The following is a 15,847-nucleotide window of genomic DNA, read 5'->3' on the forward strand; positions in this document are numbered from 1 at the left end:
TCTGGTTCGTCACATGATGCTTTCGGTTATATAATGAAGAGGAATTTCTATGCAAGTGGAATTTGAAGTATTATGTATGGTATGGTTTGTAATAGACCGGACTTAGCATATGCGTTCAGCATAATAAGTCAGTTTATGGCAAATCCTGGTCAAGTTCATTTGGAAGCTTTGAAATGGGTCCTGAGGTATTTGAATGGTTTCGTTAAAGGGTGGTTTAAAGTACATAAGGTCAACTCAATAAGAAGACGATTTTGAGGGTTTTCTAGATTTATGACCATACAACAGGATAACAAAAATCGAACACGATTATTTTCCTCCCATTATATTAAGAATAATCATACTGGGTTTTTGTCTTCACATCAAACATCTAAAATTGCCCCAACAATTCTAGTAGCAATAAAGCTCTTGTTAAATCTGCTGATCTCACATATTCAAAAGGTAAAAGGCAAAGGTACAAGGTTAAAGTTTTATCCCCCCTTAATTTTCCTCCTAGTTCTTATTTAAATAATAAAATGCTAGATAATGTTAATTACATCACTTCGTCTACTTCTCCATCTCCCCATATAAACTATAGACCCATCACCCCCTCGTTCGAGTTTGTTAGATATTTCATCTGACATAATTAGACTACATAGCTTGGCAGGATAAACTACGCGTTGTCAATCTGTTTTGAATTTTATCCCTTACTTTCATATTCAATATGTTAAAATTCCTACTACTATTTGTCATGAGTTGGAAAAGTTACAAAAAAGGTTTATTTAGGGGTGATACAGAGACGATTGATAAGGCCCATTTAATCAGTTGGGAGGTTTATTGCATGCCTAAGGATCAAGGTAGTTTAGACATCAAACAAACTCAATTAATGAATGATGCCTTTTAGTTTAAAATTTTTTAAAACTTATTGATTGATCCTAATGATTTATGGTGTCAGGTTTTCATTACTAAGTATGGCGAGAAGCAGAACCTAATTCATATGCTTCGAGATTGATTTTATGTAATACAAGTATGGATTAAACTTGTTCCTTCTAATAAAGTGACTCACTTTTACTCTTTGTCTGACAGAGATTGGATGACTTACAATCTTAAAAGAAATATTAGGAATTCGCACAAAGACCACTGGAAGTCAATATTTATGATCTCTTATTAGTATTTATGGAAGTAGAGGAACAAAGCTCTCTTTGAGAAAGGCTTTCAGTTATCTGACAAGTGGTTGTGCGAAGGGAAATGTTAGGTTATCAAAAGTCAGAGATCAAGCATATATTCAATGGGATCAGCCAGAGGACAATTTGATCAAGCTCAATTGTGACGGTGCCTGCAAGAAGTCTACTTCCACGACAGGGTGTAGAGACTTGTTTAGGGACTCATTCAAAAATTAGATAAGAGGATATGCGGAAAAAATTGGTCTGTATGAGACTCTTACTGTGTGGGCGATGTTACATGGGATTGAGATAGCTTGAAATGAGAGAATTAAAAATCAGGTGGTCGAGAGTGACTCCAAAGTCTTAATAGATATGGTTAACTAGGAGACCGGGGACGAGTAAAACTTCCCAACTTTAGTTTGTAGAATGAGAAAGATGACTTAAAGGAATTGACACATCAAGTTCTATCATACTTGACGGGAGGGAAAATGTGGGAACAAATTGAATAGTCAAATATAATCTTACTTTGAAGAATAATGATCTCCTCGTTCTTTCAAATCTTGCGTCAAATGAGTTAAATATCATTTCATAAGAATGAGTCTTGATCCCTAACCATATTAGAGTAGCTTATTTGTTTTTTGTTTTTTCTTTCCCTTTTAAACAAAATATCATTTTTAAAATAAATAAATACCATAAGATATTAATAAAATAAAGGGAAAAAGGGATATGCATTGACAGTGTAAAATATTTTTACACTGTCAATCAATCACAATCATGTGTCCAATTAAAATATAATTTTAATTTAAAAAAACTAATATGACATGACAAGTGTAAGGATTTTGATTGGTTGTATGTGTAAAGTTAGTTTACACTAGGTGCAGTTACCGTGCATAGATAAAAATCTATGCACCATGCATAGATTATTATGGACCCTTGGATCATTGGATCAAATTCTAGACATCAATTGTTACTCAATCCTCACTACTCAATACTCAATACTCAATACTAATTAAATACATGATCCAATGACTTATGTAGGCTTATGCATGGTGCATAAGTAAAATCTTTATGTATATTAGTCAAAGCCGTTTACACGGTCAGTACACTACCTTTAAACTCTAAAATAAATACTCATAACTTTATCAAAAATATTAAAATTTATAAATTTTCTTAGAAAAAGAAAAGAGGTTTAGGAAAGTGAAATAATTTTTCTTTCGCATGCATAGTAACAATAAACTAACAGAAAGAAAAAAAAAAACAATAAACTACCGCAACCGATAAAACCCAAACCCTAGCTTCAGGTTTTCCGATCAAACTCTGAAACGATGAAGATAGCAATAGAAGGATGCATGCATGGCGATCTCGACAATGTCTACAAAACCCTCCAACACCTCGAAAAATCTCACAACACCAAAATCGACCTCCTCCTTTGTTGCGGCGATTTTCAGGCCGTGCGTAACGAGAACGATTTGAATAGCCTAGCCGTACCAGAGAAATACCGTACCATGAATTCCTTCTGGAAATACTATTCCGGGTTGCAGGTTGCTCCGTATCCCACAATCTTCATTGGTGGTAACCACGAAGCTTCCAATTATCTTTGGGAACTGTGAGTGATAAGTGCTTTTGCTATAAGTTCTTTTATCAAAAGCGCTTAATTTGACTGTTTATCCAAACAGGGCCTTAATTTTATATTTTGTTCTATTTTAGGTATTATGGAGGATGGGCTGCACCTAACATATACTTTTTGGGAGCGGCTGGTGTGGTTAAGTTTGGGAATATACGAATTGGCGGGCTCTCGGGAATTTATAAGCATTTTGATTATAAATCAGGTTTGTTTACTAATTGTGTTTATGAATTGCAATTATTTGTTCATGTTGCTACCTTGTAGTTGTATGTGAAAATAGAGTATTGATTTGAAAAGATGTAGTGAGGAATATGATGTTAGCTGTTTATTGGATTATTGGAGCAGGGCACTATGAGAGGCCTCCTTATGATAAAAATACTATTAGGTCTGCGTATCATGTTCGAGAGTACGATGTTCGCAAACTCATGCAAGTTGAGGAACCTATTGATATTTTTCTATCACATGATTGGCCGGTGAGGATCACTGATCATGGGGATTGCGAGGCGCTTCTACGGAGGAAGCCTTTCTTTAGGGAAGAGGTAAGAATTGCAACAAAAAAAAAAATTCATGTTCGTTTGTAAAAGAAATTTAAGCTTTTAGTAATAATTAAAGCTATTCATTTTTCTTGTAATTTTAGGTAGCATTTAGAAGACTAAGAAAATGGTCGGTAAACTAGTATCAGATTTCTTTTTTGTAATAAATATAAATTTATAAAAGGTAAATGGGAAGCCGTTGCATGCATAATTGTTTTAGAGCAGTCATATAGATAATATATATGTATGCTTTGAACATATAGCACATTGGCTGTCTATAACAATAAACAACAAATGTTTTATTTGTCACGTTTATAATTTTTCCAGATAGAGGGAAATAGACTTGGGAGTAAAGCTGCTGCCCAACTTCTAGAAAAATTGAAACCGCAATTCTGGTTTTCGGCACACTTACACTGCAAGTTTGCTGCTGTTGTTCAGCATGGGGAAGGAGGTCCTGTGACAAAATTCTTAGCGCTTGATAAATGTCTTCCTGGGCGTGATTTCTTACAGGTATAGGTGTACAACCATAACGCAAAGGAAATCTTCTGTGATAATTGTTTGTGTTAGTAACTATAATCGTGGCGTGTTCTCTGCCTTTAGGTTGTTGAAATTGAATCAGAGGCAGGACCTTATGAGATTCAGATTGATGAAGAATGGTTAGCAATAACACGGATGTTCAACAATGTATTCCCTTTGACGCCCAAAGGTGCAGATTTTCGGTGTGTGTGATTAAATATCATTATGGGTTTAAGCCGTCAAACATAATTTTCTTTTGTTGTCTTGTTTTTTCCTTGCCTCCACCCACAAGAAAAAATTATAAAATAATAAAGCTGTATGCACTTTTTGACAGAGGTGTAAATCTTGAAATGGAAGACTGTCGCAAGTGGGTTAGAAGCAAGCTACAAGAATGGGGTTGTAAACCTTCTGAGTTTGTTAGAACAGTTCCATGTTATGATCCTTCTCAAGCCGGTGTTGATGGTGCTTCTGCTGGTATGTCTATGTTCCAATTACAATGTTTATATTGTAAGCCGCAAAATAAGATTTGTTTAGTTTGTTCTCTGGTTACAGATATTCATGAAGTGTTTAATAATTTATAGATTTATTTTTATAGATTTTTAAGAAAAAATTATTTTATAAAAAAATATGTATCGAGAATGATTTTCAAGAGAAGCTACTAAAAACAGCTTATTTGATTTCTATATATATATTTTTAAAATTACAACAAACAAATGAGAAGGCCTTAAATTGGTTTTTCTATTAAAAAAACTGTCACGAATGGGCCCTGAAAATGTATGATCTTTGTATTTTTTAAATACATTAAGTACTATTGTGTTGTGTCTTCTCCATTCATACCTTTTTTTTCTAATTGATTTTTCTATGTTTTAGAATATAGAAAGAAAAGAAGGCTGAGTATCTCATAACTTTCCATATTTTCATTATGCCATACTGCCATTTGTTGTATTGCTTAAAATATAAGTATAGAAGTTTCAATTTTAAAATATTTTATCTTTTGCAGTTAATCCTCGGAATCCTCAGACAGAATATCTTTTGCGACTTCTGGAACTTCCATATCTTCTTGATAGAAATCCCGAAGCAAAGGACATGTCATCTTATCCTTCTTTAATTCCAAGAGGTAAATTTTATCCTCTATATTGGTTACACATGGGATGCCAATTCATTTCTGAATGTTTCAACTGTTTACACAACTACATTTGCATTTTATTTGAAAAACTTTGAGCAGGGTTATTTGATTTAGTTTATGTGCAGTTGTAATTGCAAAAGTTATGCTAGTAAGCATGTATTGTAAGCATATAGTTTACATCTTTCTCCTTTTTCTTAATCAATTATTTATGTATATGATTCTAGGCCCTTGTGATAACTATAGCGAGGACATTCCCATTGACGACGTGGATGATGACGATGATGAGGTGGAAACTGAGACTTGAATTTTAATATGTCGTTGCAATTAACATGCTAGCTAGCTGCTGCTTACACAATATTGACTCAGGATGTACACACAGGATTGTGGGTTTTCCACTCTATAATTTGCATTTCTGTTGCATGTATTTTAATCAACCATTTGAAAAGGGGGGAAAAGAACTCTTGGGCCTTTCCAAAAGTCAGCTAGTTTCAACTTACAATGCAGTTTTGTGGCTATCCCCTTCAATATCTGTTGTCTAGTCTTTAGGTCATGCATTGGGGGAATACATTGACACCCATGGTTTTGCCAATTGCATTGACACTGCTAAACTGCGTGGGGTCGATTTGAGTAATGATCCTCTCATTTTCTAAAAACCATTTTCTAAAAAATTGTAAAGTTCCGTTACTATAATTTTATGTATGAAGTTATTTTAAAAATTGTAAAGTTCCGTCGCTAAAAACAATCTATAGTTGCTCACATTTGCCTTTTTGCTTTCATCAAAGCTCAAGTGTTGAGTAAATTTGTTCCATTTCTAGGGATTTGCTACAATTTTTGGCATTGGTTCTATTTTGAGGTCTGCCCTTATATCCAAAAATCAGATACCAGCTCAATGTGCTTTGGAAACACAGGTAAATGACAGAAATATAGCAAGAGTTGAAGGAAAAGTTTTTTTCCCTAATAGAAAAATAAAATTACAAGGAAGAAATAGATAGTTGGAAAGACCAGAGAATATAGTCGGTCGCAAGGCCGGATACCAAGATTTCCAAAAAAAAAAAAAAAAAAAAAAGAGAAAAAAATGTTTTTTTGTTGTTCCAAAATATAAGAGAAAAAAAACTAATTTCATATTTTCAAGACAAAATTAAATGCATAGTGCATTTGGTTTACATTCTCTCTCATCTTTTCTATAACCAACAACCAATCAAGATTTATTTTTACATCTTTCTAAACACTTTATTTCATTAAACTTACAAGTTAAATGGTTATGTTTATACTTTTTTTTAATAAGTGTGTTTTTTATTTTCTCTCTTATATTTTGGGATGGAGGGAGTAAGTTGTTTGTTGCCTTAATAAATGCCCCATTGTTTGAGACTTGAAGATTTTTTTTCTTACTAAGCTACCACATAATACACTAGCTTGAAAAAATCACAATAATAAATGTTCGTGTATGGGTTTAAAAAGGGCTTACAAATCTAGGCCTAAGAATTTTTTTTGAAAAGTAGCCAAACCTCGTAAATAGTGCTAGAGAATCTGAATGAAACAGAATGGTTATAACCGTTTTTAAGGGGATCAAATGGCATCCCATAATTTATACTTCTCACGTCTCATCTTTTTGTATAGATCATCTAACACCAGATTAGGTTACTAGTACAAACTAGTATGATAGAAGTAAATTTTTGTGAGCTAACTCTCTTCCTATAATCTACAAATTCACCAAACTAGGACTCTTCAAGTACACTTCATTCTCATTGCTGGTGACCCAGGTATGGTCCTGGTTCATCATCCTTGCATGAAAAGGCTGGATTTGACTTTAGCCTTCATTGTAAATTTCTAACACATTTAATGCCATACTTCCCAAAAAAATAATTGAAACAAACTTAAATTTTGATTCCTTCACCAGTGTGTCATCACTAGTCTGATGTTATGTTACAACAAGACCCCATACTAAATACCAATCCAGTCCATTGGCCAATCATCAACATTATTGTCCAGCTTGATTCCCCTCTTATCTTTATAGTTTTCTGTCGGTGTTTATGATAAAAAAAAAATTAAGTCCTTTATTGATGAAAGTGTTAAATCAAAGTACATACTGTAACTATAACCAAATGCCAATTCTCCAGCATTCCTTTAATTCTAGTAACACCATTTCTCAAAAACATGTGCTGTAGTTATTGTTACTACCACTACAAGTCACCTATTATAAAGAGTTGCCAGAATAACATCTTCACATTTTTTAGTATGTGTGAAATGATTAAATAGACTATTAATGACTTCACCAAACCACATAAATGTAGTTTTAAATAACGACAATTTTTATTGTTACCATGGTACCACACCTCTATTTTATTGTATGATTATGTTTGTGTGTTTCACTAACTAGTCAAGAGTAGTAAAATATTCTGCACACTGCCCTTCAGGCACTGCTTTGAACCCTCAAAAAAGTACCTAACGTCTGGTTCTATGGAGACAACAAAATCAATGTTTCTTTCCATGCTAGTTTCTTTTATTTTTATATTTTGTTGTTATGTTTCATCTGTTAAGGCTGCTCTCTCTTTCGGCTTTTATGCTGATTCATGTCCGAATGCAGAATTGATGATAAGAAATACAGTTAGTTCAGCTTCTTCTAATGATCCTTCCGTTCCAGGGAAGCTCCTTCGCTTGGTTTTTCATGATTGTTTCGTTGAGGTTAGTCGTCAACCGGTGTTCTTCATCAAATAGATTTGTTCTGTAAGATTGTTTGAGATAACTTATGAAAATAATTTCTTACATGTTTGTAAATTGTTTTTCTGTTTATTTTCAATTGTCCATAAGCTTTGCATGATAGCTTATTAGGACTTTTTCTTGCTTTTATTATAGAAATAATTTATAGATATGTTTATACTATAAATGCGTAATTAAGCTGTTTATCCAGATATGTGAAATTCAAATTGATTTGGTCTTGAGATCTTTGTTATTTCCTCCACATTAGTCCTTGCTTCAGGTGTCCGTCCCTAAGTGTGGGGTGGTTTTAAGTTTCACATTGACTAGAGACAAGACTTAGATAGTGTTTGTAAGGTTTGAGTAGTCCTGAACTTACAAGTTATTTTGTAGGATTGAGTCGGACTTTGAGACAAAATTTTAAGGTTTGAAGTTGTGATGATGACCTTGGAAGTTGCATGCGATAGCGAGCTATGTCCTATACGTGTCAGTTTTGAACACCGATAGAAAATCGATGCATGTAGATACACTGAATGTATTTGTAAAGTTTGAGTAGCCCTGATCTTCCGAGTTAGTTTGTAGACTTTAAGCCAAAATTTTAAGTTTTGAAGTTGTAATGACCTTGAGAGTTGCATGCAATAGTGAGCTATGTGGCATCTATCGATAGTTTATATAGAAGATGTGTCTGATGTCCTATACGTGTCAGTTTTGAACACCAACAGAAAATTGATGCATGTTGATACATTGAATATGCTTGTAAGGTTTAAGCAATCCTGATCTTACAAGTCATTCTGTAAGATTAAGTCAGACTCTAAGCCAAAATTTTAAGATTTGAAGTTGTGATGACCTTGGAAGTTGCATGCAATAGCGAGCTATGTAACATTCATCAATACTTTATATTGAAGATGCGTCTGATGTCCTTAACATGTCAGTGTCATGTTTGTGTCAGTGCTTCATAGATAGTAAGGGAATCATACAAGGCACTTTGACAGATTTTTTCAATTTGATTGTTGCTTAAGACGGTCTAAGACATTATTTATTTGAAATGCAGGGATGTGATGCATCTTTGATGCTACAAGGGAACAATACAGAACAAAGTGATCCAGCAAACAGGTCTGTTGGAGGATTTTCTGTTATAGAATCAGCAAAAAGACTTCTTGAGATCTTCTGCCCTGGAACTGTTTCTTGTGCAGACATAATCGCTTTAGCAGCCAGAGATGCAGTCGAAATTGTAAGTTCACCACTGCATTTCCTATATTATCCTTCTATTCTACATTGACATTCTATTGACTGAAAAGGCACTTTGCGAAACAGGCTGGAGGACCGAGGGTTCAGATTCCTACAGGTAGAAGAGATGGAATGGTTTCGATTGTTTCAAATGTTAGACCAAACATTGTGGACACTAGTTTTACTATGGATGAGATGGTTAAGCTCTTTTCCACCAAAGGATTGTCCTTACTCGATCTCGTCATTCTTTCAGGTTCACGTTCTTCGCCTAAGTCCAAAAATAGTCGCAAGTTTTGAATCGTTTATATTTTATCGAACTAGCGTTACATATTTCGTACTAATATTTAACCTTTGCAGGAGCTCATACAATAGGATCAGCTCATTGCAACACATTCAGGTCGCGGTTCCAACAAGACTCGAATGGAACTCTTAGGCTCGTCGACCAAACCATTGATACTGATTACGCTGACGAGCTAATGAAACAGTGTCCAGTAACTGCACAACCATCCGTGACAGTGAACAATGATCCTGAAACATCTATGCTATTTGACAACCAGTACTACAGAAATCTTCTAGCTCACAGAGTTCTGTTCCCGTCTGATTCAGTTTTGTTGACCGATGTTAACACGAAGAAAATGGTGGAGGATTTTGCAAATGATCAACAACTTTTCTTTGTCAATTGGGGTGCTGCGTTCGTGAAACTAACTAGCGTTGGCGTTAAGACTGACGAGGAGGGCGAAATTCGTCGTTCTTGTACAGCAACTAATGTTGTATAAATGTGCATAACAAAGGTTATGGAAAAATATCCTTTGTAGTTTGTACATTATTTTGTTGGTCTTGTTTCTTTGTCAATTCTTTTTTGTCCTCTCTTCTATTCATTATGGCTGAATTTGAGAAATATGAAATCTTAAAAGTTGATAATGAGTCATGCTTTCTCTTATCAAAGATAATGATGAGTTATATACATTTATTGTAGATTAAGAATATTTTTTCTAAAACCTTTTTTTTTGTCTCTCCTTCAAAGGTGGAAAAGAGTAAGGGTGAAGAAAAAACCACAAATTAAATTCTCTTGTGTGGAAAGAGAGGGAACATTAGTAAAGTGTAGAAGTAAACAAAACATTAATTTACTAATGTGAAGAAGATTCAAAACTGAGGTTGTGTGACTTGAAAGTAACAAAGTTGAGACGACATTGTTAAGTAGGGTATTTTGAAAGTTTAAATTTAATTGAGAAGTTGTCTAATTATTGTTTCATTTTATACTATAACTGAAATGATGTTGGATAATTTATTTGGAAGATATAGTGCCACTCCACTTTTTCCCTATGAAGGGCAAGTGCATTTTAGTAACACAAGAAACAAGGTTTGAAATTGTTTGAGTAAAATTTAAATTCAACACAATTTTAATAAGTTACTACTTTTTAAAATTGTTGAAATCGGTTAAAATCAAATGACCATATTAGTTTATATTTTACTTTTTTTTCATGGTCCTTTTAATGAATAAAATTTTTCTTCTTTCTTTTAACTTAACAAGTTTTGAAAAAGGGACAGATAAAGAAAGGTATAGAGTAATTTTTTTTTTAATTTTGGTATTCGACTTTGCGGTCAAATAATCAAAAGGATCAATCTCATCACTCATTTGCGAAAGTTCAGTTATAGACTTGTTTCAATACAAAAATTGTTTGCTTATAGCATAATCAATCTCGCCGTTATAGACTTGTTTCAATACAAAAATTGTTTGCTTATAGCATAATCAATCTCGCCGTCTACTTGTAGGAACCCAATTATGAATTTGTCTCAACGCAAGAATTGTTGCACCTAGTGGAATTCGAATTCGAACATCAGACCTTAAGAGGATATGATATAGAGTAATATCTCAGTTGTATCAGATAGTCAATCTTCTAAGTTTCAGCACCTTCAGTCATTCTTCCTCCTCCAACTTCTAAGTTTCAGCACCTTCCTCCTCCAACGCATGACGTTTCAGAATCATCCAACGCCTTCGGTCAATCTCCTTACTTTCCTTATGAATTATTTAGTATTCATTTCATATATACATAATTATTTTAACTTTAGAGACGAGTTTACAAATCGATTCTATCCAAATAAAATATAAGTTTCGTTGTAATATAACTAAACAGACAAAAATAAGAGAGAAAAATACAACTAAAGAGACAAAATAAGTGAGAAAAATATAAAGAATAAAAAATGAATCAGATTCGCCAAGTTGTTTTCTTCGCCAACTTCTTGCTATTGGACCCTTCCATAAAGCTAGAATAATTGACAACTGATAAATGTTGTTTTACACAAAAGACTGCTAATTTTATATTACATTCACACTCATATATATGGATGATATCGAAGGGCGATATCGAAAGACAATATCGATTCTCATGTCTAAATAACAGCTGAAAAACTATAATGCTCGAAATTGATTAAAAAGCGATATTTAAGTCCTGAAAAACAAGAGGAAATAGTTAAAATAATAGAGTCGTTAATCCATAATCCAAAAGCATGTCCCTGTTTGATAGAAGAACAACAAAACTATTAGAAACCCAATTTTTTTTTTTTCAAAATCAAATTGTGATGCATGGATATTACCAGCCAATAGTACTATTTAAAGGAGTCATAAATAGTGGCAGCTCAGGTCAAAAGTCCTAGATCAAATTGTGCTACTTTTCTACCATTCAATTCAACCTAAAGATTCACCACCCACCCAAAATGTCCACCCACAAAAAATAAACAAAAAACAATGCCAATAATAATAATAATACAATATCTAAAATTCTAAATACACAGAGTCCATCCAATTGTCAAATTAGAAAAACAAAAAGTACAAGTAAACAATTTCAACAAAACTCAAATATTTATTTTATTACTCCTCCCTATCAGGACAAAATAAAAATAATTTTTAATTTTCACTTTCACTCGAGTCAGAAGCACCATGATGATTAACCTTAGCAATCCCTATCCTTGGCGCATCCACAATAACACAAGCAGAAGACATTTCCATCTGACAAACCCTAACCGCACCGATCAACTTCTCCGGCAACTCCTCCTCCGTCTGCGCCTCCACAACAAACCCCATATCAATCGTCACACTCGTCACATATCCTAACGCAAGGCGCAGGATAGCATTCGCGATTGCGCTACTTCCGATATCGACGTCGATTTCGAAGTAGTTAGGTCCTCTATGATAGTGACACGTCAGCGCTTTCCCTAACAAACACGCGCTGTAGTTACCTACAGCTTTTTTCACTATCCATGGTCCTTTCACGATCCGGTTCACTAGCTTGAACCGCTGGTTCCGAAAGGAGTCGTCTCCTTCAATGAACCGTCCGAGTAACGAACCGGATTGGACCGGATCTTCTGTAAAGTAGTAGAACACCGCGCTGTGGTGTTCCTTACCTGGAATCTGGAGATTCACGGCGAAGATGAAGCTCTTCAGTGACTTACCGTTGGATTGCGCTTTCTTGAGCGCGTTGGAGATTCGATTATCGGAGCGATTCAACACGTTGTCGAGTTTGGTTGAGGATTTGAGCCAGTCCATGCCGGCGGGAGAGAGGAGGTATTCACCTGCGGGGGATTTTTGTCGTTTTGTGAAGTAGCTTTGGGAGCGGAGGTTGAAGACATCGCCGGGAGGTGAAGCCCAGCCGTTTGTGCCGGTGTTTAGATCGACGTGACGGAGAGATCCGCCGTGGATTGTTTCGGTTGTCCAGTGGGAGGAATCGGCGGTGGATCCTGAATCGGAGCCGGAGCTCCGGGAGCTGTTGTCGGTTGTGTACATCAGTTAGGTTTGGGGATTTGTGGTTAGTTGTTGGGGTTTTGAAGAGTGAAAAAGTTGAATTAATTGTTTTTTCTATGTTCACTGCACATAGCGAAACACGCCTAAGAAATCAGTTCTCTCCTTTATTATTATGGAGCAACATGTGTTGTACAGTGAAATAAGGAGTAAAGAAGGAAAGAAGGAGGAAAGGGAAATGGTCCTGCGTTTCCTTCAAACTACGAAAGTGCCACTATTAGATATTACCTACCCAATCCAGTTTAAGAAGGAAAATATTTGAGTATTAAATATTAAGTTCATCATAATCACAAAATATTGTGTCAAAAAAAATTATAATACTAACAAATATATGAGGCTTTTTAGTAAATTATTTTTACAATGTGTAGATATTTATTGAAATGAATCAATAAATATTTATTGACATGAATTAGTCATTTTCAATTATTATTATTATTATTATTATTATTATTATTATTATTATTATTATTATTATTATTATTATTATTGAATTATTATAGATTAGAGTAAATAATTCATGTCATCTTAGTTTATAAATATTGGTCTCATTCAATTTACTTTGAAATAATTAATTAAATTTTTAAATATTTAAATCACTGATCTTTATTTTGTGATAAGTTTGGATATTTATTCAAAATATTTTATATAGTAATTTTTTCTTGACCAAGTTTAATAAATAAATATTGAAATATATATATATATATATATATATATATATATATATATATATATATAATTAAACTATACCATAAATGGGAAAAGAGACTGTGTAATGGATAAAATGAAATAATAAAATTATGCCATTTTTTAAGGTATTTATACAAACATATACTACTAAGTTTTCTTAGGAGTAACATATTTTATTATATTAAATAATTCGTGATATGAAAAGGTAAAGAAAAATCCCTTAATTTAGGGATTCATGAAGGCGCTACAGAGAAAAGTAACGCTCTGGCGATCTGGCATTAATGTGTTTAGTTTGATTGGAGGCAGAGACACTGTGAATTCTGGGTGGGCATGTGCTTGTTAATAATTTGACACGAATTTGAAACCATTAATTATCTCCGCATGTTAGTACATGCATGTATGTAATTTTGTATTGTTTCTTAGATTGTGGTATTAATTTTTTGAATCATCACTCTATTTGTATAAATTTTAAAAATATATAATTTTATATTACCTTCGTTTTTAAATATAATTTTTTTGACAAATTTTTTGTCCTATCAAAATTCTCCTTCAAATTTCAAAGAGTTTAATTATTTATTTACTAATATGTCCCCTTCTAAATTTCACATAATTTTTTACCATCAACCATACATATTATACATATTGTGTTATCATACAAATATAAATTAATTATCGTGTGGATAGCAGCATGGATAACTTGCACTTCAAGCAGTCAGACTCAAATTTGTGGAAGGACATTGTTAAGGCTGCTACTCAATTGAAGGACTTGGGCATCTGGAGAATAGGTAATGGTTCCTCTATTATTAACCCGTGGAGTCAGTGTTGGATCGAGAATGGTTTGGTAGTAGCTAATTTGGTGATGAATATCCTTGATAATATGACTGCTGCTACGATTAAGGATTTAATAGATGACACTGGAGAGTGGAACTGGAACATGTTGAGTTGGCTCACAGCCAATATCCAATTGAAAATTGCTGCAGTGCTTCCTCCAAAGACGGTTAGTGGCAAAGATATGTTTAGTGCTTTCACAGACGAAGATGGACAGGTTTCTATCAGTCAGTCGTACAAATACCTGGACGATTTTGATGATGAGCTTGATTGCAAGGATTGAAATAGAATATGGAATTTAAAGGCTCCTGAAAGAGTCAGGACTTTTTTGTGGATCCTTAAGCATGACCGTTTGCTCACAAACAATCGTATTAGTGTTGCTGGTTTTGGTCGAGATGGGTGCCCGTTGTGTGGAGCTGCCAGTGATACTTCCTTGCATGCTTTGCGGGATTGTAACATTGTGAAAGGATTTTGGGATAACATTATCCCTATTACGCTAACGTTTGATTTTTTTTCATGCAGGTTGGGAAGATTGGTTACATTTAAACATCTTCAGTGTTTCTGTTGGCTACCCGACTGGTGTAATATTTGGGCTATAAGCTGCCATTCTCTTTGGTCTTGGAGAAATAAAGAAGTCCATGATCCTAACTATGTCAGACCTTTTTAGGCTAAGGAGGTGATAGATGATAATAAGATTTTTCATTATAACCAAGCTATGCTTTTAAATAATAAGGTCATGGAAAAGGGTTCGGAACATAAGCGAGTTCGATGGTGTGCTCCAATTCTTCCATTTGTGAAGCTTAATGCCGGGCTTGGTTTTACTAAGGTTGTTATTGAATTTGATTCGAAGAAGGCAGTTGATTGTATTAACAGGGATAGTATCAAGAGTACAGCTGTGGGAAGCTCGATTCGCAATATCAATAAGATGAGGAATCAATTGGATTCAGTAAAGATTCATCACATTTATAGAGAGGCCAATAGTTGTGCTAATCTCCTTGCTATTGAGGGTAGAAAGTTGAGTGGTAATTCCATTTATTATAGTGAGGCTCCTCCTTGGGTTCTTCATCTTATGGAGAAAGATAGAAGGGATGAGTTTGTTCTTAGGAGTGTTCCTTTGTAGTTTCTCTTATTTTCGGGCTTAGGCCCTCCATTCTACCAAAATTAAAAAAAGAACTTATAAAAACAACAGACCCATTTAATACTGACTTCGTTTATTTTAACTTTAAAATTTTTTTTCTTTTATTATTAAAAGTGACTTTTATGAAACAAAAAATTAAAATAGTAAATATTATTTTAAGTTCACTTTTTACAATTAAAATACCAATTTTGATATTAAATAATATAAATATTTAATAATAAAATTAAAATATAATCAAAGTCAATGATATTAATCAATTAAGGACCAATAATAGAAGATATACAATGTTTATATGATTTAATCGATTAAGAGCACTGTTTAATACCCATATTGATTTGGTCGGTCGAACTGAAGGGTGTGGTGGACTTGAAAGGTCAAAGGACTAAATAGTAAATATGTAATTGATTAGATGAAAATCGATGTGATCCAGCCGGTTCCGCGATCAAATCAGTGAATCAACAAATTTCTGAACCAAAAATAACTTTTTTTACTAACACATTTTGCAAAGAATCAAGAAATTTTAAAATCTATGTTCTTCG

At 33.8% G+C, this 15,847-nt stretch overlaps 2 protein-coding genes across 2 annotated transcripts; one reads left to right on the forward strand and one right to left on the reverse strand.

Annotated features, from left to right (window-relative positions):
- Nucleotides 1–2,344: 2,344 nt before the first annotated feature.
- LOC131657733 (lariat debranching enzyme-like) lies at nt 2,345–9,814 on the forward strand. Its single transcript, XM_058927098.1, has 13 exons — nt 2,345–2,745; nt 2,847–2,968; nt 3,109–3,302; nt 3,624–3,806; nt 3,897–4,015; nt 4,147–4,286; nt 4,813–4,929; nt 5,163–5,224; nt 5,754–5,846; nt 7,321–7,620; nt 8,684–8,863; nt 8,947–9,112; nt 9,217–9,814. Exons 1-13 carry the CDS (start codon nt 2,465–2,467, stop codon nt 9,633–9,635), a joined length of 2,376 nt encoding a protein of 791 aa, XP_058783081.1. The 5' UTR covers nt 2,345–2,464; the 3' UTR covers nt 9,636–9,814.
- A 1,819-nt stretch (nt 9,815–11,633) lies between these two features.
- Nucleotides 11,634–12,839, reverse strand: LOC131660700 (protein ENHANCED DISEASE RESISTANCE 2-like). Its single transcript, XM_058929997.1, has one exon. The coding sequence runs from the start codon at nt 12,638–12,640 to the stop codon at nt 11,765–11,767; it is 876 nt and encodes a 291-aa protein (XP_058785980.1). The 5' UTR covers nt 12,641–12,839; the 3' UTR covers nt 11,634–11,764.
- Nucleotides 12,840–15,847: the final 3,008 nt, after the last annotated feature.

Source organism: Vicia villosa, linkage group LG3 (genome assembly GCF_029867415.1).
Source record: "Vicia villosa cultivar HV-30 ecotype Madison, WI linkage group LG3, Vvil1.0, whole genome shotgun sequence".
NCBI classification, from domain to species: domain Eukaryota; kingdom Viridiplantae; phylum Streptophyta; class Magnoliopsida; order Fabales; family Fabaceae; genus Vicia; species Vicia villosa.

Bases quoted from the DNA above. Each gene is read 5' to 3' on its own strand.
- LOC131657733 (XM_058927098.1), top strand. From the start codon at position 2,465: ATGAAGATAGCAATAGAAGGATGCATGCATGGCGATCTCGACAATGTC. The intron at 2,969-3,108 runs GTTTGTTTACTA...TTATTGGAGCAG, and splicing joins GCATTTTGATTATAAATCAG to GGCACTATGAGAGGCCTCCT. The intron at 4,930-5,162 runs GTAAATTTTATC...ATATGATTCTAG, and splicing joins TCCTTCTTTAATTCCAAGAG to GCCCTTGTGATAACTATAGC.
- LOC131660700 (XM_058929997.1), bottom strand. From the start codon at position 12,640: ATGTACACAACCGACAACAGCTCCCGGAGCTCCGGCTCCGATTCAGGA.